Here is a 27,439-nt window from a genome sequence, read left to right as displayed (position 1 = left end):
CTATCAATTCTGTTGACATGGAAATAAAGTCAAGTCAAGTTTATTTGTATAGCACATTTCATACACAGAGGCAATTCAAAGTGCTTCACATAAAAGTCTTGAATCTTGAAACTTGATTTGATAGTATTTTGTCCCAGGGTCCCCCATCTGATATTTTTGCTTTTAGATGTTTTATTACACAAAGTGTATGTATGAAACCCATGACCAAAATAGTCATACATTCTGTCATTGTGTTACTTATGGATGGAATTATAGTGAAAATAAATGGTTCCCCTTTTTGCTGGGGACCCCCTGGAACCCCCTCAAGGACACCTGGGGCTCCCTGGACCCCACTTTGAGAACCAATGACTTAGGATATTTCTCTCAAATTGTGTTCACAAATGTGTTTAAATCCGTGTTAGTGAGCACTTCTCCTTTGCCGAGGTGTGGCATGTTAAGATGCTGATTAAACATCAGAAAGTAGGAGTCTCATTTTGCAGTCTTTCCCCTCTAGATACGAAGAACTGCGTTACTGGTATGACTGCCAGTGCTATGAGGGGGAGCTGAGAGAGTACCATGACCACACTGCCATTGAAGAGACTGAGGAGACGCCGAATCATCAGGTTCTTGTTTCACCTGTAAATCTTCCCCCAATAGAGAGCCAAAGTCAAACGTCACTTCCTGCTTCAGCACTGTACCAGAGATTTTTATCCGCCATTTATTTTCCCATAGATATATTTAGAAACAGGAGAGACCACATAACATTTCACTCTGACCAAAACGTAAAAAACTGCTGATTTAAAGAAAATATTTTTTCGATGTTTGTTTTTAGTTTTGGTCTGAGTGAAATGTTCTATGGTCTCTCTCCCGATTCTAGATATATTTGAACCATTTGGTTTGAACAAGTAAAACTATTTTTATAAGCATTTTACGAAATGTCTATGGGAAAATAAATGGCGGATGAAAGTCTCTGGTACAGTGCTGAAGCAGGAAGTAGGCGGTCACTTTGCCTCTCTATGACACGTGAAACTGAGGGCTGTTTGACTCAGTTCTGCAACTCTGTATTCAAAGTCTAGCCTAAGGCAAGTTTAATCATCTATTCATTCAATAAATGATACTGTGAAGTGTGAATATAGCTCTCACAAGCATATTTGTAGTCCTTTCTGTCCGATATTTTGGAGCTGTTACTCGAGAAATTGGCCGTTAACACCGATACGCCCTTGTCTTGCATGGGTAGAGGTTATTGCGCCAAGCTCCGTTAATAAATCTGTCAATTGAATGTGTTACTGGTGATTGGTAAACATAGTTTATCGATAGAACATAGCTTAAGATTTTGCACTTGTACTTTTGATAGGGGGTAAACAAACGGCATGGGAGCCAAGACTAGAAATAAATAAACAAGGAACCATTCTTAAGGCCGTTTCACACAGATGCGATGCGAATGCGGAGGCGGAATGCGGTACGAAATTCCGTGCAAATCTTCCGCATTGCAACCTATACACACAGGTCCGGTGCGAATTATTCGCAGTCCCACGTTCATTTTCCGCAGTGGAAACAGTGCTCAGTGTTAACCAGTAGTTAATGTCACTCCCGGGCTCCCGTCTAGTAGGACAGCACCACCTACCCGCAAGCGCAAGCTAGCTACTAGTCAGCTAATGTTAGACAGACAGACACAGCAGCGAGATGAGCCATGAAAAGAAACTGGAGGCAGGGAAATTTCCATCAGTTGAAAAAACAATGAGAAGAGAAAATGGAAGCAGTAGCAGCGGACCCCAAATTTGATGCTAAACTGATAGTTAGCACTAACGTTAGCTCCATCCATTTACAACAGTGGTTTACCACGTTAGCAAGTAGGAATTTGTTACACAACAGCTACATTACCATCTTCAGTGGATCCCAGCTGTTGGGCGATCTGAAGATCTATTGTCGTTGATTTCGGTGTTGATCGTCATGGTGTTTGTCATATAAAATAAAATTGGATGTTGAGAAACCAAATTGATTAGCCGGGGGTTTGGCAAGAGTAGTGGAGGTATGACATCAGCTGTAAACAAAGGATTTCATTGGTCAAACGTATTTTCCGCAGGCGTTTCCATGCAGACGTCAATGTCCATCCGGAAAAATAAAATGCCGCACAAATGTTCGGCCGCGGTGTGCAAGCTTCAATTACAACTAATTAAAACATATTTTTGCGAATGTCCGTGCCGATTATTCGCACGGAGAGCCGCACCGGTGTGAAACGGCCTTTAAGGTTTGAGATTATATCCAAATACATGCGGCATGATGTACTGTATGTGCCGAATTGTTAAAAATATCACTACATTTCAATGAATATAAACCTAAAGCTTTCATGAGATTTGGAGGTTTTTCCTCTTCTCTGTGCATACCTTGGTACCTTGACGTCCTCTGGGCTCCAGGCAGCTCCATAATTCAAAGGCCAAGCGACAACAAACAGATTTGTAATTAAATATTTTAATAACGATGTTCATTGCAGACATCAGAAACATGTTTAAATATAGAGTAGTAGTAGCATTTATTCACTAATAGTCTGAAGAACACACACTCAGTCACACTGCTGTGTCACCTCTCAGGCAGCAGCCACATGCGGCGGCTAGGAAAAATCAATCGTCATTTCAGCCATTGAGTCAGCAATATATGATCCGATCGCCAATCGGCACAACCCTAGCCAGCCTAACCATCATTGTTTTCCATCGCAATCTTATTTTCTTATGTTCTTAAAAGATTGCTGTTCCTCTTACAAGACTGCTGTCATCGGGCCATCTGTGGATTCTGTTTTCCAACAGTCCTTTTATACTTCCCAATTATTATTATTATTATTATCATTATTGTTTTAGTTTTAAGAGATAACTTTTTTCACTGGGACATATGAAAGAAACAATGAAATGCAAGATGAAATCCTTATTCCTAATTACAAAGTATCATCGACTAAATTGGGTGCTTTAACTTCGGACTTGCCATCACCTGCATTGTGTTCTTTTCCTACAACAAAGATACTTTTTCTTCTTCTGATTCATCCCTTAAGACGATAACATTCCGCGCCAAGGTGAGGCGGCCGTACGACCGGATCGTGATGGCCAGGCACTCTGTGGTGTCTCCCTCAGAGGAGGAGCTGGAGGCGGTGCAGACGCTCATGTCCCATGTGGAGTGTGCCCTCAAGTCTGTGTCGGACCAGCTGGACAAAAAAGACATCGAAGAAGATCAAGAGCAAAAAAGCACAGAGATTCCCTCTTTGTTAGACATCAAAGTAGATTTGTTCACAGGGAGGTAAGCTAGGTGTCCTAATGCTCGGTTGCAGTTGCATCAGTAGCTAGAAAGCACATCAAGATCAAAGATTAGACTAAAGCTCTATTCACATGGGACTAGTGTTACCTAGGGACCTCTGGTAATTTGTAATAATTGCGGAGGTCGTCTGTGAATAATCCCGAGCAAATCTGCCATGTCCCTAATTTGTAAAATCAAAATTCCAATTAAAGTACCTACCATATTACGCCAAACACAGGTCCTGTAATAATATTAGTCCCATGTGAATCGGCATCTCTGTGATTTGGGGTTGTTTTATTTATTTATTGATTTATTTATTGATTTATTTATTTATTGATTGATTTATTTACTTACTTACTTACTTACTTATTTATTTATTTATTTTTCAAGGTTTTCATGGTTTCTTTGCTTTTTGATAGACCTGAAATTGTGACTCACATGAATCCAGAGGAGTTTCACACATGGTTATTCATTTTTGGGTGTGTCAGTTTTGAAACGTGGTGTTTTTTTAACTTGACAGTTTCCTTTCCCTAATGGAAAAATCATCCTTCTTTGTTCTTGGTTCCCTCCTCCCTCTGTTGTGTCAAGTGCGAGAGAGCGCGTCCTGCGTGGGGTCACGAGGGTGGGCCTGCTGGCCAAAGGCCTCCTGCTGAAGGAGGACACAGAGCTGGAGATTGTGCTGCTTTGTTCCAAAAAGCCCACCGTCACTCTGCTCGGACAAGTGGCTGAAATGCTAACCACACAATTACAGGTAGAACTGATTACCATCTGACGTCCACGCAGTGTCCCCATTAGTCATTTAAATCCTTGAAAGTTTGAATTTGAGAAGAAGAAGAAAGAAATCAAGCCCTTGAAAGGTTTTGAAAATAGACCTAAATAGAATTTATATATTTGTGCAACAATAGAAATTGAAGTTGTTTTTTTACTTGTCGTTAGTATAGGTTTGAATTTGAGGGAATCAGGCCTGGAAAGTCCTTAAAAAGTCCTTGACTTTGCTATTCAAGAAGGTGTGGGAACCCTGCCATGTCTGATTTGAGTTTTATTACATTATCAATAGAAATACACATTTTACAGGGAGGTTATTGTAGTTTTGTTTTCGAGATCTTTACCGTACCGTCCTAACTCTGTACCTCTTTTGATAGGTGGTTACAGACGACAAATATGAAGTAATCCAGAGACCAGAGGATGCAGTCATAGTTGTGAAGACCGCCAAAGAGTCTGGCCTGACTGTCATCATCCATCTGACGTCACCTCTGATGGGGACGGAGCAGGAGAGTGAAGCTAGTGAAGAAGAAGGTATGCATCTTGGTCTAGAGCAGGGCTATTCAACTAAATTGTTCAGGGGGCCACATTGTCAGAAACCTAAGGGGCCGGGGGCCGGACCGTTCCTCGAGCTATTAATCCCATTATATGTACACATGACATAAGCTGCCACCACAATTTTCAAAACTTGCATTTCACTACATTGCAAAAGTAGCTTAATTTCCATTTAAAAGTGCTTAATTTCTGTGCAACAAAAGCTGTGTTAAAGCCCCAAAAGTAAACACATTTTAAACAAATCTAAGTATTCTACAACACATGCCAGCCATTTGAAATATAATTTGGTCAATTCTGACCTCTCTTAGATAGACCCCAGCATTGGAAACATTTATAGTACATCAGGAAAGGAAAACATCTGTAAACATTCTTTCTTGTCTAGAACCTAGCACAGTATTAAATACTGAGTAACTCAGGAAAAACTATTAATATTGCCTCTTTTGTGTTTAGCTACGTCTCACAGCATTGTAACATTGTACTGCAGCAAGAAAGGAAAACTACTGTAAACATTTTAACCATATTTCTTGTTTAGAACCTAGCTAGCTACAGCACACATCTCCTGAAAAACCATTTATAATGCATCTTTCTTGATTAGCTACATCACACCACCATCTCCTGAAAAACATTAATATTGCACCTTTCTTGTGGCTACATCACAGCATCTCCTGAAAAACATTCATAGTGGATCTGAATTGTTTAGCGCACTTTAGCTAGATCACATCTGAAAAACAACCAGTCGGGTGTAATAAGTAAATGAGGTTTAATTGTAAAAAAAAAAAAAACCTAAAAAAAGAAAGAAAAACTCGGCTGCCAGTTGAATAGCCCTGGTCTAGAGAAATTAGATAAAGTCTGCGCACTGATGATTAAGCTCCAGGTCAGTTTCAGCCCACCCTAAAATCCAAAATACATATTTTTCCTCTCACCTGTAGTGCTATTTATTAATCTAGATCGTTTTGTTTTAGTTGCCTAGGTTTCGGCCGTAGATATCGGCCATAGAGAGAGATGTCTGCCTTCTCTCCAATACAGTGGAAGTGGATGGCACCCGGCTTGTGGTGCTCAAAGCGCCAACAAATACTTTTGAGAAACTCAACAGCAATGTCTTTTCCCAGAAATCATGACCCAGTTACCCAAGATAATCCACAGAAATTTTTGAGATGTCATGTAAGAACCATTTTCTTTTGAGTTTCGATCGAACTACACCCACTAGCTCAGTGATACTCAACTGGCGGCCCGCGGAATGGAATTGCAATTCTTTTTCTTTCTTTTTTTTTACAGTGCACCTAAACACAACATACAAGATACCCGCTGAATAAGTGTCCAAATGTTCATGTCATTCTGGCCAATACTCCACTTCTGTTATAGCATTTCAGTCTGGAATATGGAATATCTTTCAATAATCTATGATTTAGCTGCTAAATTGTCAAATACCGCCGTCTGCTCGCTACCCGTACTTAACCTAACTAACTATCCAGTGTGCACAACATTGTCAGACTAAACTCCGGCTGACACCCCAAAAACCTACAATCTGCTACAGAAAAATGTATATTGATTGTTTATTAACTGGCCCCTGGCCTTCTATCATTTCACGAAAGTGGCCCCCGGGCAAAGCAAGTTGAGTATCCCTGCGTAGCTGCTAGCTAGTTCCTTCCTACATGAAACTGCAGCTAGCAGCAGCTACCTACTTAGCTGATGTGCGCGCACTACTTCCTTCTTCACACATCTTGGTCTAGCCTCCAACTGTCCCTGTCCTGAGCTGCAACGATTAATCCATTAGTCCACCGACAGAAAATAAATCGCCAACTATTCTTCATAACCTATTAAGCATTTAGACTCATTTTTAAAAGGAAAAAAACACACTAAAATTCTCTCCTTCCAGCTTCTTAAATGTGAATATTTTCTGGTTTCTTTAGTCTTCGATGACTTTGGAAATCTTTGGGTTCTGGACTGTTGGTCAGGAAAAAAGAAGACATTTGAGGATGTAGTCTTGGGCTTTGGGGAAAAAGTGAAATCTTTTACCATTTTGGAACATTTTATAGACCTAACGAGTAATCGATTAGTGTAGAAAATAATCAACTGATAAATCGATACTAAAAATAATGATTACTTATTGTAGTTGCAGCCCTACCTGAAGTCCTATAATAGAGTGCCTAACAGCCCGTTCACAACTTCACACCATACGCCGAAGCAATGCTCAGCCTAAGCTCAACCTACGCTGAAACCCACAAGCTTCATTTCGGCGAAGCCGTTCACACCAGCCATGCGCGTGCCTTGCTTAAGGCACGCTCAAGCGATTGTTCAGGATTCAGTCCTATTTTCCAAGCATGAAGCGTGAAGCTGCCAGGCATGAAGTCAATGAAAGTTGTGGGCGGGTTCAAGGCTCGCCGAGGCCGAGCGAGGCGCTGAGGAAAAGAGAAGGCTTCTTGTGTGACTGGCCTCAAACTTCAGTTCTGCTTATGTTAACAAAGGCTAAGTCTGGTCATCGCGAGCTTGCCCATGGGGCCATGGAGAATTCACTTCCTCAGGCTTTTTACTTGGAAAAACGAGACCATAGAACATTTCAGTCAGACCAACAAAAAATAAAGCAATGACCCCCCTCGGTTTCTTTTTCTTTATTTTTTTGTCAGAGTGAAATGTTCTAAGGTAACTGTACCTTGTCCTCCTACCCCATCTCGCCAATAGAAACGGAAACAGATGATCCGCCAGACGTTCTGGACAAGCAGAAATGCCTAACTGCCCTGATGTCTCTCCGCCGCGCCAGATGGTTCCAGGTTTGCATTCCCGTCCTTAATGTGCATAAAGTTGAGCTCTTAATTCTTTCAATGATCTCTTTATATTATTCTCCATTTACAGAGGAAGTGCAAATTGCTAACTTTTTAACGCTGCCTTCCACAAATATTGCTGACCTAGTACATAGTATTTTTAATTGTCAGAAGTTCCACAATTACAATTTCACAAGCTCTTAACTAGGGGTGTCACGGTACACAAAAGTCACGGTTCGGTACGTACCACGGTTTTGGGGTCACGGTTCGGTACGAATACGGCACGGTACGAAAATGGGGGAAAAAAGCAACAAATCCCAAATTCTGTTTTTTTCCCTTTGAATATGTCTGAATTCTGCTTTTTACGCTATTTTTACCATCAGAAATAGTGTCTAATATGTGGGAATGAATAAATGTCCACTATTTAATAAGATCTAGGCAATCCACACAAAAAGGTTTTACTCTAGAGCAGTGATTTTCAAAGTGTGGGGTGCGCCTCCCTCTCAGATGTCTGTATTCCAGCTGTTTGACAGGGCAAAGGCATTTCCCCCCACTTTAAATCTTTATTGTACACAAGTTTGTAAACAGAGCGCATGTGTGGAGTAGCCTAATACTCCCACCAACCCCTCCCCCTGTTGTATTTGTTTTATGTAGCATTTGCGTTTGATGTAAGCAGTGCACTAATTTGGAATCCTATCTAAAAGCGGCCACTAGGCGGCAGTGTTTCTTTAGTCAACGTCAAAATACCTACATGTTCAGAAGAAGAATAAAACGGCAGAAGAAGAAAAACCGCAACGCGCAACTATAAAGGACTTTGTCGCGGCTACGTAACGTTACATTGGCAAGCTTACGTCGTTGGCTTGATGTTGACAGAATTTGCAAAACAGCTTATCGCCACAAAACGTCCCATTCTGTGAACGCGGATTTCTATGGCCCTTGTGTTGTTTTGGTGTGTCTTCTTCTGTGGCGTTTAATTCAATTCAATTCAATGCCGTTCAAACAGCGTTTAGGTGCTTCTGGATTTGACGTATTCGTCGTGTCGTTTCATGTACCGTGAAACGAGGTACCGTGAGGGTCGTACCGTAAATTCACGGGACGAATACATGTACCGTGACACCCCTACTCTTAACACATTGAGTGCCAGCGACGCCAAATGGCGTCAGGAGAAATTTACCGTAGGCTGCCAGCGACGCCAAATGGCGTCAATAACTCCAAATTCATATTTTGAGGGGGGGATGTCGATCTAAGCCTCTTACATCGCCTCTTACAATATGGGAGCTATTGAATGTGTCTAACCTATTTTACAGAACCCTTAGGTGGCGACAGTGCCCTCCCGATTAGACAAAGGCCAGGAGAAAAGAGAGAAGAAGTCATGAGGAAACGGAATACGGAAATCGCATCGATATGCTTGAAGCATAACGTTAGCTGTGCCTGTGAACAGCAGTCATCTGCTGCCACAATTGAGCCCCATCCGTGTCCGCTGCGATAGTCCATCCATATGATTTAGTTGCCGACACGGCGACACCAGCGTCTTTCTGAAAAGTTACATTATTCTCAGCTGGGAGCCGAGGACACGCTGTAAAAAAGCGGGGGGATGCAGGCAGCGGACTTTTCAGTGCAGATCAAACTCAGAGCAAACCGCAGCAGAGACACTTGACTCCTCCCACCACGGAGGAGGAGGAGGAGGAGGGGGGTGGGGCACGCAGGGCACTACAGCATATACAACCATTGACAGTACACACACACCCAGGCAGCAGCAGGCTCGATGTTGTTCAACTCAAAGCAGAATTCATTCTGTCGCCTTTCTAACATAAAGATGTGATTATCTCAGAAACTAATTTCAGCATGCTCTTTTCGGTCGAAAACACTCTTTTTCAGAGGGGTGTATTTCCAAAATGGAACGGTTTATAAACACAGTTTTTTTTTTAATGAAACAGAAGGGTTCAAAGTTTCATTGAGGCTATTGGTTGTCCATATAAGAGGAACACAAAAAATGATATGGCTATATTAAAATGCATTGCGGCCTATGTGGCACAGTACAGCAACCTTTTGCCCAAGGGCCGTGGCACTCAAAGTGTTAACTATTGACTGATGTCAAAATTGTTTTGCTGATCCATACCAATGACTTAGGTCACAGATTTAGACTAGGGATGCACGATATTGCTTTTTCTGCTCATATCAATATGTCGATATTTTTCAACTCTTTTGGCCAATTACAGATACTGTACCAATATAATCAAAAACAGACAACATTATTAGTGCCTGTACAATGGACATTCTAGTGTAGAATGAAAAGCAAGACATATTCCTATACAGAAAGCCATTTTTTCTCCTCAGCTTCTTGGTAAGGTGTTCTACATGGGCCTGAAAAGAAAGCTTAGTGTCCAGCCAAATACCAAGATATTTATAAGAGTTAACCATTTCAATTTGCTCATTTTGGAGTCTATGAATACCAAGACTATTGTTATTGATATCATCATGTATCCCTAATTAAGACCAATCATTGGTACGGATACAGATACAGGAATCAGGAAATATCAGTTGATGCAGCATTCTTGATCACCGATATCATTGTCGGGGAAATTGGCTACTCACGGCTATTTAGACCAGATATTGTTTCAAGACTAGGTTCAACACAAGTTTTTCTTCTATTGACCAAAACAGGCAGCATATTATGTACAAAAAATGTCATTAATAAAATAAATCAGTTGTTGGATTTGGCGATTGCTCAGTTGTATAGAGCTAACTATACTTTGCTATCCACCCTGTTGTTGACCCCAGAAGGCACAGGGGGTCGTCACTGAAGAGAACAGCTCTTCTGAAGTTGTCGTCATTGTGATCCAGATCATGAGGGACTTGTGTAAGCGTTTTCCTGTCTGGTCACCAGTCTCCGGATGGGTGAGGGAACTGTTTTAATATTATTGTCAACTTTTCAAAAGTTTGCTTAGAATTTGCGCAAAGCCTGAATGGAAACGTGGCTATTGACTCGTATGGATCAAGCAGATCTATAATGACAATACATGAGATGGTGGGTTTTGGTGGATGTTGAGCATGAAGTGTTGGTTGTCAGAGGTAACACTGGGTAACACTGCAAATAGCCTGCAACCAGGTTTGCTTTGATCTTAGTGCTTTGATTCCTGTGTGGACCCCAGGAAGAGTAGCTGTCGCCTAGTGTGACAGCTAATTGGGGATCCAATTAAACAATAAACAATGATCTTGATTAACAAATGATTCAGCTGTGTTCCCATAACCCGCTGCCAGAGTTGACCAGCTAGACTAGAGGCATGACCCAAACTCCTGGCCCAGCTAGACTAGATGCATGACCCAAACTCCTGGACCAGCTAGACTAGAGGCATGACCCAAACTCCTGGACCAGCTAGACTAGAGGCATGACCCAAACTCCTGGACCAGCTAGACTAGAGGCATGACCCAAACTCCTGGACCAGCTAGACTAGAGGCATGACCCAAACTCCTGGACCAGCTAGACTAGAGGCATGACCCAAACTCCTGGACCAGCTAGACTAGGGGCATGACCCAAACTCCTGGACCAGCTAGACTAAAGGCATGACCCAAACTCCTGGACCAGCTAGACTAGAGGCATGACCCAAACTCCTGGACCAGCTAGACTAGAGGCATGACCCAAAATCCTGGCCCAGCTAGACTGGAGGCATGACCCAAAATCCTGGCCCAGCTAGACTAGAGGCATGACCCAAACTCCTGGACCAGCTAGACTAGGGGCATGACCCAAACTCCTGGATCAGCTAGACTAGAGGCATGACCCAAACTCCTGGACTAGCTAGACTATAGGCATGACCCAAACTCCTGGACCAGCTAGACTAGAGGCATGACCCAAACTCCTGGACGAGCTAGACTATAGTCATGACCCAAACTCCTGCACTAGCTAGACTAGAAGCATGACCCAAACTCCTGGACCAGCTAGACTATAGGCATGACCCAAACTCCTGCGCTAGCTAGACTAGAAGCATGACCCAAACTCCTGGACCAGCTAGACTAGAGGCATGACCCAAACTCCTGGACCAGCTAGACTATAGGCATGACCCAAGCTCCTGGACCAGCTAGACTAGAGGCATGACCCAAACTCCTGGACGAGCTAGACTATAGTCATGACCCAAACTCCTGCACTAGCTAGACTAGAAGCATGACCCAAACTCCTGGACCAGCTAGACTAGAGGCATGACCCAAACTCCTGGACCAGCTAGACTAGAGGCATGACCCAAACTCCTCGACCAGCTAGACTAGGGGCATGACCCAAACTCCTGGACCAGCTAGACTAGAGGCATGACCCAATCTCTGAACCCTGACTAACCATCTTTTTAACTGAACATAACCCCTTTATTTTAAGTATGCTGTGTCTGCTCTGCTTCTCGTTAAGTCAACTTTATTTGTATAGCCTTATTTTTACAAGCATGTCTCAGAGGACTTTTCCAAGAATGTGTCTAGCTAAATCTAGCTAAGCACAAACAATAAACAGATTTGGGCGACTTATATAAAGCATAGAAGAGAATAGAGGGAGGGGAAGAGAGAGGGCAGATGGAGAAGGGAGGGGAGAGTGGAGAAAGAGAGACATGGGGGAGAGAGGGATGGAAGAGAGAGAAAGAAAGAAGAGAGAACAGAACAAGAAGACATATAGTCACTCTAAGTCTACTCTCTTAACCTGAACTACCTAGCAACCAAATAATCTAGCTAATGTACAGCCTAAACTGCCCTATCCTATCCTAACCTACTCTGTTCTCTGCTGTTGTCCCCACTTAGCCTCTTGAACTCCTAGTTGAGAAGGCCATTGGTACATCTGAAAGGCCTATGTGTGCAGGCGAGGCTTTCCGCAGAGTTTTGGAGTGTGTGGCATCTGGAATCCTCTTAGAAGGTAAGCTCTCCACTGGCACTTTTCACTGAGTTGTAACACCGGCATTACCATCATCAGACTAATTATTATCTCTTTGCAAAGATGGCCCCGGAATTAAAGATCCATGTGAGAGAGACGATACAGACAGCATTGCACATCTCACACCACAACAGCGTGAAGACATCACACAGAGTGCTCAGGTAAGACCATGCTGCTAATAGGGTACCGCAGGAGCCCCAAAGGCACTGACAGGGTTCTGCGCAGCCTCGACTTGGAGACTGTGCGTACTCGAACGTAACTCGGCGCGTTGGCTGCGGTACACGTCCAAAGTCACAGCCCTCGTGCTGGTTACGTCACGTCCGCGTTGACGCCGCGGAGTCACATTTTCGAGGAGCTGCACGCCCCCCTCTGCCAAGCTGCGCCAATAGGACAGCCAGCTGCGGCGACCCGTCAGCGCTGGCGATTTTGCGTAAGCATAAAACCAGTTTAAGACCTGCCTAACACCCAGATGTTAGCACTTCCTGTTCCCTCATCTCAAAGTCAATGGGGTTTTGTATGGGGATTTTGGTTAAACTAGGCATCTCGTACGCTACACATGCTTGATTCCTAGGCTCGCCCGCCCTGCAGCTCACCGAGCTGGCCCTGCAGTTCGCATATGCAGCTCGACTGTTCAGTGATGTCATCAGTGACATCATCACTGAACTATAGCCTCAGCCTTAGCATTAGGGCAATTAATCTGCGCTCATTAAAAAATCTGGCTCCGTCAGGTCACCCGCACAAGTGCTTTTTACACCCCCTGAAAGTTTCAGCCCGATCACACGTAAAACGGCATAGCTGTAGTCGGACAAAATTCTTGAAACAAACAGAGTCCACATTGCCAATTTTCTAGATAGATAGATGGCTCAAATAAGTAATATTATCTTGTTGAATACACAGTCCGCCATTTCATAAGCTTTTGTTAACCACAGGCGTTATTTCAGGCATTTAACCAAAATCACCATACAAAAATCCCATTGACTTCCCGATAGAGATGAAACAGTATGACAATTTCATATCACGATTATAGTAGTCTCGCTGGCCAGCCTGCCCTCCCTTCCGTGAGAGGAGTCTGGCAGCGCTGGTCACCATTCGGGAATTGCGATGGGCGGCGCTTGGCGGCAGTGCCCTTGGAAAATAGTTTCCAACAATCCAATTTGCCATTTTCAGCGTGTAGCAACGAGCTAGCGTGTAGATTTCTGCCGTTAGCTTGCTAGCTAGGTAGCGTTGTTGTTTTCACTGCGGCGGCAGGGGACTATTTACAGCGACACACAGGGAGGAGGGAGCGGAAGCCACTCTGATTGACATGGTCGTAGCCAATCACAGAGTTTGTAAGCGGGGAGCTGAAATCCAGCAGCGTCTGAAATGGACGCCTCCAATGGGAGAGCAGCTGTAGAGCAGGGGAGGGCTTATGCCCGCAACCTGTTTCCATGCAGTGCTGAAAATGTTCAAAAAGTACTGATACACTCACTGAAATCATTTCAGCAGGCTGCATGCCTGTGTCTCGAGACTGTTGCTAACTTTGGTTGATGATGGACAGTACTTAGTGTTTTTCAAAGCGGTAACGGTAACATGGTTTTAACGATAATGAAAAATCGGAATAAGGAATTTTATCACGGTTTATCATTTCATCCCTACTTCTCAACGAGGGAACCAGGAAGTGCATGACTTCTGGGTTGGCCTACAAAAATACGTCATCCCTGCGGTACTCTATACACGCTCACTTAAAGCACGCCTGTATTATTGAACCCTGCAAATTGTTGCTAACTTTGATGTTCCCCTCAGTTCTTCTTGAGGCTCGCTGCGTTTGGACAGATGGAAACGTTTTTGTCACCAGATGTAACAGGTAACTACAATAATCATCAGTCTCCCTTCACTAATTCATGGTTCCCACGGTCGTGGAAAACCTGGAAAAGTCAAAGAATTTCAATATCTTGTTTTCCAGGCCTGGAAAAGTAATGGAATTTGTAAAACCCTTGAAAGTTTCGGGAAAAGGTGTGGAATTTTGTTGTGTTTAATGAAAGTAATTGTTACAGTAATCTTCCGTGGATAACCTTCCATGTTATGTAACGTAACGGCACATTTATTTTCTAGCAGCTGACCTAACGTAGCTCTAATGTGTGTCGATGCATGACGTTTGGTTTGCCCACTGACTCCAAATCAATACCAGAAATTATTACTACACTGGACAAATAGGACACACCTCTTTATATTGGACTTTAGTGCTTCTTGTATTGTTTATGCCTCCGCCGGTGATAGCCAGACCGGAGGCATTATGGATCCGGGTTGTACGTACAGTACGTATGTCCATACGTACGTATGTCCGTCCGTCCGTCCGATGTTCGTTAATGCGATAGCATTACTGTATATTAGCGGGAGTGGGAGAAGTCTCCCATTAGTGTTGATATCCAGTGTGATGGCAGAGAAACGTGTGTTTGTTTATTTGCTGCGTCGCGTGTAACGCTAGTTACACACGAATCTAGCAAATTTAGCAATCACTAATGTGGAGACCCGGGTTCGATTCCCCCCGGCGATACTTCCGTCGGGGCGCCTGTTCAGGGGAGGGGAACTTGGGAGAATAGCATGATCCTCCTACGCCCTGCTGGTGAAACTCCTCGCTGTCAGGGGAAAATAAGTGGCTGGCAGGCGCATGTATCGGAGGAAGCATGTGCTAATCTACGACTCTCCCCAGATCGGCAGAGGGGGTGGAGCAAAGATTGGGACAGGGAATTGGCCAAGTACAATTCGGGAGAAAGTGGGAGAAAAACCACGGGGGGGAAGAAAGGGAACAAAAAACACAGATTGGGGACCCACTCAATCGACCACCTGTGGGTCCCGGGGACTCACTACATTGAAAACCTTATTTACATCACTCCTGTTTATAATGTCAAGAACGTTTGTAGTATAATCGCTGACTGCGTTTACTTGGACATGAGTATCCCGGTTATGAGGCTTATCCTGGTTTTGATCATATTGGGGATATGGCATTTACATGGAACACAGAGCCTTCCCCCCATTTTTTCTGTCCTGGCGAGGTTCCTTGTTGGCCTGACGGCCTGTACAATTGTAGGGGAAACACTGCCTGATCATAACCGGGATACTTACAGTATGTCCATGTAAACGCAGTCACTGTATAGTTGAAGGATGAAAAGATGTGTTCCCAGGCTTGTGTCTGTTGTTTCTCCAGCCCAGAATGGACACATCAGGCTGCCGGCTAAGAGGCCATACACAGAGGGCACAGGGGGCGGCGGCGAGCCCAAACTCAGCAACAAGCAGAGAAAGATTCAAAAGATGATCACGTACAGGGATCGGCATTCTCAAAGGAAATCATGTTAGTAATGGACATCAAAGGCTTTGGCATTGGTCAAGCTATTCATATTCACTTTTACACCACTGTACACATACATTATATACAAATATATGAATTTCGTTGTGTAAATTCTTATGCAATGACAAATAAACTACTACTACTACTACTAATATAGCTAAACCGTTTTTTGAAGATAGAGTAATCTCTGCATGGGTCTCAATACAATTGTCAAGTAGGGGGTAAAAATTATTTGTATTGAACCGTTTTTTAGGTAGGCTTCAGGTTCAATAAGCATCACAAACCGAACAAATCTTTCACTACTGAACAGCGCAAGTCGTCTACAAGGATATCATGGTAAACTAAAACTGAGACGAAAAAGACGAAAGGTGTTAAAACTTTGTCGTAAGTTGAAATAAAAATGTAAACTAGACCGTGAAAAAAACTATTTTGCTGTATCGAAAATGCACCGAACCGTGACACCACTGTGTCGTATCCAGTGTTGGGCAAGTTACTTTCAAAATGTAATATGCTACATATTACTAGTTACATTCATTTGAAAGTAATAAGTTACTTTACAAGATTACTGTCTGTGTAGAGTAACTCATTACTTATAACACTACTTTTGCATTCCTTAAACCAAATTATAACATGGTCTGGGTGAATACTCGATTCTGATTGGCATCAGGGTGTTCATTATTTTGTGATAATGTACACCTAGCTAAGTAGTTCCAAGCAAATGGTCTGTTCACCATTCATATCAATGCGCCATGGTCTCACCAGAGCTGTTTGAGCTCTATCCACCGTTAAGGGTTAATATGGCACTTTTATACGTTTAGAAAAAAATTGAGGCGGTCAAAGTAACTATTTAGATTACCCCTGTGTGCTCAGTTGATCAAAATAAGGGCTATTTAGAACTCTGTGGTTTTCGGAGATCTGATGTTTATGTTAGTCAGCTGACAGAAGCCGGGTCTCAACTGTCAAACCCTCTGTTTACAACTTTGCAGCAAGCCAGCCAGGCGATCTGTGAGAGCGCGCGCTGTCTGTATCAGCGATACAAATCAAATTGAAGAGGAAAAAGATGAGATCAACACAAACAAAACAACGAAATGGGCAGTTAACAAAAAAAACAAAAACACTATTCCTTCAAGAGTTGTAGTTGTTGTAGATTGTGTTGCATAGTTGATTTCTCTATTGTTGACAAAATGTTTTATTGTAAGTTGCTTTGGATCAAAGCGTCTGCCAAATGACGTAATGTAACACCAACACACAGAGACTTCCTTGTACAAAACAACCTGAACTCCAACATTGAAAGCTTCAAATGGTTTTCAGTCTCCTGGGAGCCTCCCGCCACATTATTCCAGGAATGCGAGTTTAACGAGCCAGTTACATGTTGTTGCATTCTTAGACATTGCCGTTTGCTTTATTTTTTATGTTACATACAATTGGCCAAATTCTACCAGCTTACAGGCACTAAGCGGCCATTTTGTCCAATCATATTCTTGAGCAGCCGAGGGGAATATTTTGTCCCGCGGGTTCTCAACTCATATCCAAGGTTATGAAAACTAGCTTTTGATTGCAAAATGCATGAAAATATAAATTAATTGTCTTGTTTTGTTTCTTTGGCAAGTGACCATGGTATAAGCAGGTTAACACACCGTGGCGGCGATGTCATTCTGCTACTGCAGTTACAGTATGTAAGGGTTAATGCACGCCGAGGTGTCCATTATCAGAAAATAATGGACTTCGCGGAGGCAACCGTCCAGTTCACGCCTCTGCGTCATCCATTATTTTCTGATAATGGACACCTTGGCGTGCATTAACCCTTACATACTGTAACTGCAGTAGCAGAATGACATTGCCGCCCCGGAACCATGCCGAAAAATAATTTAAACCATCTTCAAGTCAGTATAATCCCTCCAAAATTCTCGTGGTTATTTGCATAAAAACACATGTGCTTTGATCAAATTTAAAAAAAGTAACTCAATTTGTAACTTGTTACTTGACAGAGTACCTGGTATAATATTACTGACATCACATCAGTTATATTACTGAGTTACTGCTAAAAGTAATATATGACATGTAAAATGTTACTTTTGTAATGAGTTACCCCCAACACTGGTCGTATCGAACCAAACCATGAATTTTGTGAACCATTTATGGTCTCAATCGCTAGTTTTAAGTCTTCAATGCAGAATGCCGTACTGAGTATGGTGTTCATTTTGTAAATTATAGTCCCATTTAGAGTAAAATAGACGATAAAGTGACAGACAGACAGCTCGCTGATCACGGACCAATAGAAGGCAGAACTGCAGCTCTTCTCGTCCAATGGTGACGAGAATGGTCACTTCCTGCTCCAAGAAAATCAAGATGGCGACAATCACAATGCGAAACTCGAGTCTTCAATTCGGTAGTCCAGAAACCAATGGGTGACCAATGGTGCGTCCATATTTCTATATACAGTCTATGGTTCTTTTGACTTGTAATAATGATTTATCTCTCTGCCTGTTTGTTTTCCCCATGGTCTCCCATGATCTCTGTATGAATGCAGTGTTTCGTCTGAAGAAATCTCTGGAGTACCGGCTCGTATCTCGGACAGGCCCGGACCATGAGCCGGTGTTTACCATGGCTGTGGAGTTCCATGGGAAGACCTACGAGGCCACTGGGCCGTCGAAAGAAGCTGGAAGGCATAATGTAGCTACCAAGGCAAGGCTTTTGCAGATTCCATAGACTCCAGAGATCAAAGTTCCCTTTAAGTTGCTTTAGTATAAAAACTAGCATCCCAGGTTCCATGTTTGGGGAACTGAGGGGAAAGGCGTGATCCTAGCTACCACGCGCTACTTCCTGCCGGTGAAACTTCTTGCCGTCAGGTGACTGCACATGTATCGTAGTAAGCATGTGCTAGTCTACAACTCTCCCCATACCAGCAACAGGGGGAATTGGCCAAGTACAAAGTGGGGAGAAAATGGGAGGAAAATCTGGGAAAAAACTTGATAAAAAAGAAACTGGGTATTTTGATTGCTGTCACAGCCTCTCTCCACTGTTGTCTTTCTCAGGTCCATCAGGAACTGAATCCGGGTTCAGAAGCCACGTCAGAGTCCAGTGGTGTGGGCGAGGGAACTGAGGAAACGGGAAACGCTGGCACCACAGTAAGTTTTCCTGGCCGAGAGGTAGTTTTTTGGCTGTCGACACCCAAGGAACTGATTGGAGATTAGGCACTGGCAGGAAAAGAGGGATCCAGACCAAGCAAGCTGCCTCTGCAATCTATTTGTTCCAACTCCCCTTTCCCTTTTTTACAATGTATCCACCTTATTTCTAGCTGCCATGATGCCTGATGGGTGCTTCTTCCGCTTCCAGTGTAATTTTTACACTGTTTTAACTTAACACATTCACTGCCAGCCGTTTTTTTTTTTACTGTAGGTAGCTTCTGCCAAAGGTTTTTTTTGAGGATTCTGGCTCATTTTACAAGAGCCGAGGATTATTTTCTGCTTGGACTTTGTGAACACAAAGTTCACAAAAGTACTAATAGAATGTGTGCTTTCTCTGTCTAAAAGAGTTAGTTTGTAGAGTTAGTAGTTATGTAGATATTAGCCGTTGAGTACAGCATGGTTTCAGCGTCTGAGACTGAAAGCTGAGATAATCGCAGTTTTGTGAAATTCAATCAAACAGGCAGAACAGTCACTTTAACCATTTATTTTTGGCATCAGTGAGATATCAGACATCTAAACAATATAGTTCTGAACCCCCTCTCCTTCAAACTCCTCCCTCCGTGGGCGTGTCTGGTGGCTTTCAGCAGCGTTTGTCACAAGCGAGTTTCTACTGCCTGTCTGAGCAGTGAGCAGCCTCCCTCCCTGGCGGCCCTCACTCGTTTCTTGGGTTTGAGAGCTTTGATGAAGCTTTGTGCGATTCTAGGCTTTATGCTGCGTGTTTCAAAGTGTGTTTTGCACCCAGTCTATTTTTGGAACCCCCCACCGTTGTGCGCCCGTGTGCACCAGCGCGAAAGCGTTTTCGCCTACAGTATGAGAATGAGGCTCGTTCGTTTCTGGGTTTTCGGTTGAGCTCAGCTGGAATGAAGCTGCGTGCGATTCTGGGCTTTCTGCTGGTGTTTCAAAGGTGTTTCAAAGTGTGTTGCACCCATAATCTATTATGCAAATTTGCAATCCCCCACCGCCAGCTCCCAGCGCGAAAGCGAAAGCGTTTTCGCCAATCCATTTTCATGAGAATGGCTTCCTCAGGCTGCTTTTTGCTTGGCTTCCTCTAGTCTGGAGAGCACTGTCGCCACTTAGTGGGTGGGTGGAATGGGTTGTACACGTTCAATTTTTTTTTTTTTTTGACGACTCAACTCGTCATTGGCAGTCAACCGTTGGATTTTTTTTGACGAGTCAACTCGTCATTGGCAGTGAACGTGTTAACACAAAAAACGTCTATGAGGATTTTACAGCAGAGCCATTCTGCTCTACAGCCGTGTCGTTCGGGTGCTGGGATAATGTAATGCATTGTGGGTAGTCGGCTACTGTGGCTAATGCTAACGGCTAGCGCAATAGTTACTTTACATGGCAGTAAAACGCCACTGAACGACCAAATTGATTTAACTTTTAACCATTTCGACTAACACTGTTTCCATACGGACGCGCAGCTTTGGTTAGTTGTTTATAACGTGACTATATAACTTTTATAACGGACTCCAACTTCCGGTTTATAATTCGGGTCTGCAGCCGAGTATAACAAAGGAAATGGCAAGCTGCAACAATGAGTCACGTTAAACCGGACCTTGTTCCCACAATTATTTTTTACAGTGGGGCATTCAAAAATAAGGTGGATAGGAAGTTTCATTCCTTTAATTCCAAGACCGGGTCCCGCCTGCTCTGTATTCACACCACATGTGTGTACAACTGATGTAATGAGACAAATAAGACAGAAGGGCTAATAAACTGTATTTACTACAATATTAACTACCATTGAAGGGCAGAGCTGCCATCTTGGATTTTTGAGATCCGGGCTGGTGAGGCTCCCACGAGTTTGGTGGAGAAAATCCGAGGCCAGGTGACATCACATGTCCTTCAAAGGTCACGTTCCTGACCTTTGAACCGTGAAATCCCCAGCTCCCAGTACAAATGGAATGGCCCATTAATGGCATGTAGGCTACCCATCCTGTTGTTGTTGTTGTTGTTGTTGTGGTGGTGGCTAATCATCAAAGGATTACAAAAACAAAGCTAAAACAGAGAAAGCCTTGTATATGATTGGGATGATTCCAGGTCAGTTTTTATTTACTCTGCAGTAAATCTTTGGACACATCAGCCACTACATGCACATATCCACAGAAGCATATATTCTTATCACAAAGTATTTGGTCTTGACATTTAATTCTCTGCACACTGTTGCTTAATTAACAGAACACAACAGGATCTGGCACGGCCCGAGGCAAACAGATGCCTGGAGGAAACGGCAACAAGAGTAAGGAACACTACTTCTCCCTAGGCTTAGGCTTAGTCTTAAATAGGCTAAATTGGATCCTTTAAAATAGTGGTTCCCAAACTGAGGTATGTGTACCCCTAGGGGTACGTGGAGGTACTACAGGGGGTACTTGAGAGAAAGGGGAACATTTGACAATAAATCATGAAAATAAATGAAACTTTAAAATAAATCTGCTCAGGAGGCATTAATTGCAAATCTTTAACTCCATTTTTTATTTTGTAATGTTATATTCTTCAAAAGGGTTATCATTCATCCATTGCATCATAATCTAGTTTTCTCTCACAGTTTTCTAAGCAACATGTTGGAGTCAAGTAAAGGGGAAGAAACCAGGGAAATGCGGTACTGAAGCCAAAAAAGTTTGAGAACCACTGCTTTAAAAGAACAGTTCACCAAAAAATGAAAATTCAGTTTGTCATTTACTCACTCCCATGCCAATGGAAGGTTGGCTGACCATTTTAGTCCACAAAGCAGTCCTGGAGCTTCATAGGAAAACAGCGTTGCAGCATTCTCCTAAACAACTGAAGTAAAGTAAATGGTGACTAGCTTGCAAACGTAAAAAATAATTATAATTATAATAAATAGCTCCATACTGCTTCTCAGGCATAATCCAAGTCTTTGAAATTCTTCATGTGCTCTTCGTCTGGATCTGAACTGCTTCGTTGAACCCCTTCGTACAGTCCAGGTGTGTAGCGAACACTTTTCACCAGAGCATTACCGTCCAAAAAGTATGAAGGAAAACAGAACTACTCCCTAGCGGCACATGTACACGCCTTTGAGCTCCTGCACCCACTTGAGACAGGGTGCACATTAACGTGGACGCAGCTGGGAGCAACGTGGTAGGGGTGGGAGTCACCAGATGCCCCATGATACCATAATATCACTACTTAAAGGGGAACTAAGCCCCCAGAATTCTGGCAGTCCTGCCACTACATGGGATTTTTTTTTTATGAAAAAAAATCTCAACTTGGGACTCAACTAGCGAGCGGGTCCTAACCGGGGCTTAGACTGACTCTGGGTGGGAAAGGGGTTCTTGGTGATGTCATCACAACTGAAATCAGCCAATGTTCAGACCCAACTGCAAAAGTGGGTTATAACCCCTAGAGGGCAGGTCACTCTCGCTGCATGAAAACAGACACTGTTTACTGTCAAATGTGGAGGTTTTTGAATCCTTCAGCAACGCTACTCAGAAGCCATATACACAAAAATGTGTTTTGGGGTTTAGTTAGCCAAAGTCACGGTACGATAGCGTTACGATATGCTAGTATTGCGATATATTGAGTATCGCAATATTACGATATATTGGGATTTATTAACTAGTGATGGAAGGACTCCTTTTACTAACTCGAGTTTGTATTAGTGACTCACTAAAGAGAGTCGGGTTCGGGGGAGAGTCACCTGAGTTGATTACCCCCAGAGCCTGTGGATTCGCCCCCTCCCCCGACCAGAGCAGCTTACCAGAGACGCCCGACTCGGCTAGTCTGCTGGGTAACTTTCGGTTTAGCACTCAAGTCGCTCATGCAGCACTTCTAGACTTTCTAGGTGTTATTGGACCAAATGGAGCAAATTCTGATAGTGAAATGGGTCATTTTGCGGGGGGCTGTGTTGTGATTAGTGACACTCAAATGCATGTATCCAGCTCAGCTCAGCTCAGCTGACTCCAGACCAGTAGTCATGCTCTCAGTCGCTGAACCAACGAGTTCCACCCACTCAGCTCAGCTCTACTCGAGCTGACTCCAGGGCAGCACTTATACTCGCTGAACCACTCAGTTCATAACGCGCGTACACTAGTTGTAGTTTTAAACGATGTTGTCATTTAGCAGTTCATCTCCAAAAGGCAGCGGTTGCAACTTACAGGCATTTTTTTTATTTCATAATTAAATAATTACCTTTGCTAGATGAATGTTAAGTATATTGTGAATACTTTCTAATGTGAGGGGAGCAAACGAACCAACACTGAGGTAGGCTAATTTTTAATATAAAATGATTTGATTGTTTGCATTAACATTCATGGTCGGTTACTGACTGTGGCATGGAATTTGTGGGTGAGCGAGTGCGTGCCTGGTGCAGACGGGTTGAGTCGGCTCGAGCTCAGGGCACTGGTGACAGGAGAAGAATAGAGCGAGCAGGGAGGGGCTCCGGGCTGGGCTCACTCACCGACCTGCAGAGCTGGGAAAGTGGGGCGAGTAGTAACGAGTGAGCTCAAGGCAGCGAGGGGCTCTGCTCACTCCGCTCGCCCTTCAGCTCAGGGCAGGGAGGGGATTTTGCCTCCGGAAGAGCGAGTACTGAGTTGAAACAAGCGCCAAAGTGGTTGTTTTCTCACAGGGCTAATACAGCAATTAACCAGTGTTAATTTTGGCAGCTATTTTAGATTTAGTCTTAGGACAAAAACGCTTATTAGTTTTAGTCACATTTTAGTCATTTCTATGCTTCATAGTTTTAGTTTTTATCAGTGAACGCTGAGGAAAGCCTGTGAGGCTGAAACGCGTCGTTATGCTACTACTGTGCGCATTAAAAGTTTGAACTCTAGACATTCGTGAGTGCTGTTGCCTGTTTTTGATTTAATTATTTTGAGATTTTTGGATCGGCACCCAGTGACTTTATTTAAAACGTTGGGTTGAGCACGCCAGTTCGTTGATTAGTTTTTATCAGTGAAAATAGGTAATCGATGAACATTTTTCATCATAGTTTTTGTCGACGAAATTAACACTGCAATTAACGATACAGGGGGCGAGTCGAGCCAGGCAATGACTCGCGACTCCCAAGTCAGTAAAAAGAGTCTCGAGTTTCAAACGATTAACTTTTTTCCACTACAAATTATGTCTCCAAAGGAAAACTTTGTCAACATCTGTTTTATCTAAGATAAAGTTTCCAAACTGTTCATCTCACTTCAATACTTTTTATTGTAGCAAAATTTTCAAGTAGACAGACTGACCAACCCTGTCATAAAAACCTCTCATAAATGTTGCCTGCACCTGACAATTTATATACCGGTAATAAAATATCACGATACTTGGCATTCGTGCGATACATTATATTGCCACACAAAATAGCACAATAGTATGCTGTATCGATCCCCACCCCCCCATTACGTGGATACAGTGAAGATTTAAACTAAAACCCGGGTGTCAAGTCAACTTGGCATCTGGGCTTTTTTTGTTTTTTAACGTTTGAAAACTCGCCACCACTTTGTGGACTAAAAAACCTCTCTCCTGACCTTCCATTCACATGGGGGTTAGTAGATAATGAGAGAATTTTCACTTTTGGGTGAACTATTCCTTTAAACACTGCTTATAAGCACCTCACACATAAGATAGCACTTTCATTCAGAAATTCAGGTTCACATGTGAGGAATGTAACTGAGTAGTAATTAGTTTCATTTGTTTTTAACAGCAAACTACAGGGACAGGGACAACTATGGGAGGAGCAGTGCTGCCACAGGTTATCGTAAGTGTCTACTACTTGGTAAAAATGGTAAATGGACTGCATTTATATAGCGCTTTTATCCAAAGCGCTTTACAATGTGCCTACATTCACCCATTCACACACCGAAGGCATGCGGACTGGAGGAGCCGGGGATCGAACCACCGACCTTCTGATTGGTGGATGACCCGCTCTACCTCCTGAGCCACAGCCGCCCCACTTGTCTCTATTAGCTCTGTGCTTTCATTTGTGCCTCCAACATTTCTTAATAGTAATACATGTGTATCTTTAGAAAATCCCTCTAGGCTTTTAGCCTGGTTAAAACCCTCTTGTCCTCGGGACCTCACGTTCTGTTTCACTCCACGGATCAGTCTGGACTTCTAGCTGCCCACATAGTTTCCCTGAAATTACAATTTACACGGGCCAATCAGGGACTGCGTCGTAGTTAGTTGACAACATAACCGGCCAATCAGGGCAGCAGCTGGCAAAACGGTAATGGCGTCTCCCGAACCAACGAGCAGTAACGTTAACATTAGTAGAGTAAACGCAACCATGAGTGCGGCTATTGCAGAAATAGACTCGATAACAACAAACAAGAACAAGAGTATGCACCAGCGGAGTTTCTCGGTAGAAAAGACGTTTTCACCATTGTTTCTGAGTGGATTTGGATTGGATTTGGCAATGCTGATTGGCGAGGAAACACAAAAAATATCGCATCGCATCTGAGGACCACTCATCCCACAGCGCTATATGATAAGGTACCGGCAAATGGCGATGAGCACTAACAATAAGTGTAACCAAGTATGTTCAGTAATCCTATGTTGTCTGTTCAAAAGTGAATGCGTGCTTGTCGAACGCGTGCGCTGGAATGCCGACCAATGTTATGTAGGCTACCGGTATGTTGCAAAGTCGTACTCTTATTATTATTATTATTATTATTATTATTATTATTAATGACAACACTGGAATAAAGACTATAGACTACCGTATATAAAGAATATACTAGAGGAATAAATGCATCCAAAACCTTTATTTAAGGACAATTACCCTACTTTATATATATATATACATACATACACACACACACACACACACACACACATACACATATATATAAACACATATATATTATATTATATATATATATATATATATATATATATATATATATATATATATATATATATATATATTGCAGTTTCCGTGACGGTTTGATTGGCTCCACTAATTTGTGCAGTATGGAAAAAGTCAATATTGCGACAGCCCTAGTAGCAAGTACTCCCGGCCACTGAAATCGATGTGAGCGGCGGGAAGTCCAGACTAATCTAAAGAGCGAAACAGAATGTGAGATCACGCTATCAGCCTAGTTTCTTTATTACTTTATTTTTTATACCATTAATTTATTGTTGCTTGAGTTTATAATGTCAAGAATGTTTGACAAAAAAATACTATAATCATTGTATAGTTCATGGATGAAAAGATCTGTTCCCAGGCTCCCGGGTTGCTTCTGATGGACACGCCAGCCTGCCGGCTAGGAAATCGTTCTCAGAGCTGGATAGAAGCAGAGGGGGGGAGTACGTCCAACTCAACAGCAAGCAGAGAAAGTTTCTCAAGTTCCAGAAGCATCGGGACGAGGAAAGGAGGAAGGAAGAGGAAAGGAGGAGAAGAATCTTGAATCTCGACAGAGAAGACAGGAGATCATGTTAGTAATGGACATCAAAAGGCTTTATTGGTCAAGCCATTCATATTCGTTCAAGTTTGCTTACACCATACAAATACAACTGAACTTTTTTTTATTTTTATCCCAAATACTTAATTTGATTATAACTGTGATTCCCGCATGGGTCTCAATTCAATTGTCAAGGGACTCCAAATTAGCGGCTGTATATGCATGGGAAACGTTTTTTTAGTGAAGACAATTAAAGGAGAACACCGAAAAACAATGCAAATTTATTTTGCATGATTTATTTTGCATGATCTCATATGCGAAAACTAAACACTTTTGCAGGCATTCATTTAGCTGGACAGATATTGAGAGTTGATTTGAGTTCAGTTGTGGACCAGTGATGTCATTCATGCACAAATTATATCACTGGCATGGACTTGAACTCAAATCAACTCTCAATAACTGTCAAACTAAATAAATGCCTGCAAAGCTGTTTACAGTTTGTGTGATATCATGTACAAAATAAAGCTATTTTTTTAAGTTCTCCTTTTAGTTTAGGTCAAACGGTTACAACATGTATATTTCATAAATAAAATCCGGAAAAGCCATGGTCTAATGATAAAATATGATTATTATTTTGTAGAGAAAAAAATATATAGAAATTGGGTGAACTGTTCCTTTAAACACACTTCACACATAAGATAGCACTTTATTGATCCCTTTGGGGAAATTCAGGTTCACATGTGAGGAATGTAACTGAAAAGTTATTTGTTTCATTTGTTTTTAACAGCAAACTACAGGGAAAGGGACAGGGACAACTATGGGAGGAGCAGTGCTGCCACAGGTTATCGTAAGTGTCTATTTGTCTCTATTAGCCTCCACTCAATTGCTAGCTAAAATTAGATTAGCAAATTATATATTTTTGTATGTTTTACATCTACCGTCTCTATGCAGGGTTTTCAAACACAGGTAAACAGTGTATGTTAAATGCTAAAGATAGGCCAGTGGTTCTCAACCTGGTGTTCGGGACCCCCGAGGGGGTCGTGAGATTATTTTGGTGGGTCGTGGGATGATTGTCCAAAAAATAATAATAAAAGAAAATGGTTTCATTCGCAAAGTGTAAGAAATGACTGTTCTACATTGAGGAAGTTTGAAGTAAAAATGTAAATAATGAACTCGTTGGTTTTGGATTTATTTAGCTTCAAGAGTGCATTTTTGTTCTTGTTTGACCCTCAACACCGGCTTTGAGAATCCCGGGCCACTTACTGATACTCATGCTTAAATTAACCCACTCATATTCTGGTTTATTTCAAGAAAAACATTTTGGCTAGTGGAAA

At 42.6% G+C, this 27,439-nt stretch overlaps 1 protein-coding gene across 1 annotated transcript in view; it reads left to right on the top strand.

The window, feature by feature from the left end:
- The window catches only part of LOC310773276 (spermatid perinuclear RNA-binding protein-like), a gene marked incomplete at its 3' end in the record, with an annotated part of 36,302 nt that overhangs the window by 6,037 nt on the left and 2,826 nt on the right, over window positions 1-27,439 (top strand). Inside the window, exons 3-18 of the mRNA XM_083633154.1 lie at window positions 494-602; window positions 3,020-3,261; window positions 3,847-4,009; window positions 4,401-4,554; window positions 7,255-7,343; window positions 10,116-10,232; window positions 12,108-12,219; window positions 12,301-12,398; window positions 14,020-14,080; window positions 15,422-15,565; window positions 18,093-18,247; window positions 18,598-18,690; window positions 20,935-20,995; window positions 24,407-24,460; window positions 25,929-26,138; window positions 26,893-26,952. Coding sequence (XP_083489280.1) covers window positions 494-602; window positions 3,020-3,261; window positions 3,847-4,009; window positions 4,401-4,554; window positions 7,255-7,343; window positions 10,116-10,232; window positions 12,108-12,219; window positions 12,301-12,398; window positions 14,020-14,080; window positions 15,422-15,565; window positions 18,093-18,247; window positions 18,598-18,690; window positions 20,935-20,995; window positions 24,407-24,460; window positions 25,929-26,138; window positions 26,893-26,952 — 1,922 coding nt within the window. The remainder of the gene's footprint in view (window positions 1-493; window positions 603-3,019; window positions 3,262-3,846; window positions 4,010-4,400; window positions 4,555-7,254; window positions 7,344-10,115; window positions 10,233-12,107; window positions 12,220-12,300; window positions 12,399-14,019; window positions 14,081-15,421; window positions 15,566-18,092; window positions 18,248-18,597; window positions 18,691-20,934; window positions 20,996-24,406; window positions 24,461-25,928; window positions 26,139-26,892; window positions 26,953-27,439) is intronic.

Source organism: Poromitra crassiceps (assembly GCF_964638095.1).
Source record: "Poromitra crassiceps genome assembly, chromosome: 3".
NCBI lineage: Eukaryota > Metazoa > Chordata > Actinopteri > Beryciformes > Melamphaidae > Poromitra > Poromitra crassiceps.
Note: the sequence above shows the minus strand (reverse complement) of the source record. Positions and strands in the feature narration are given on the sequence as shown.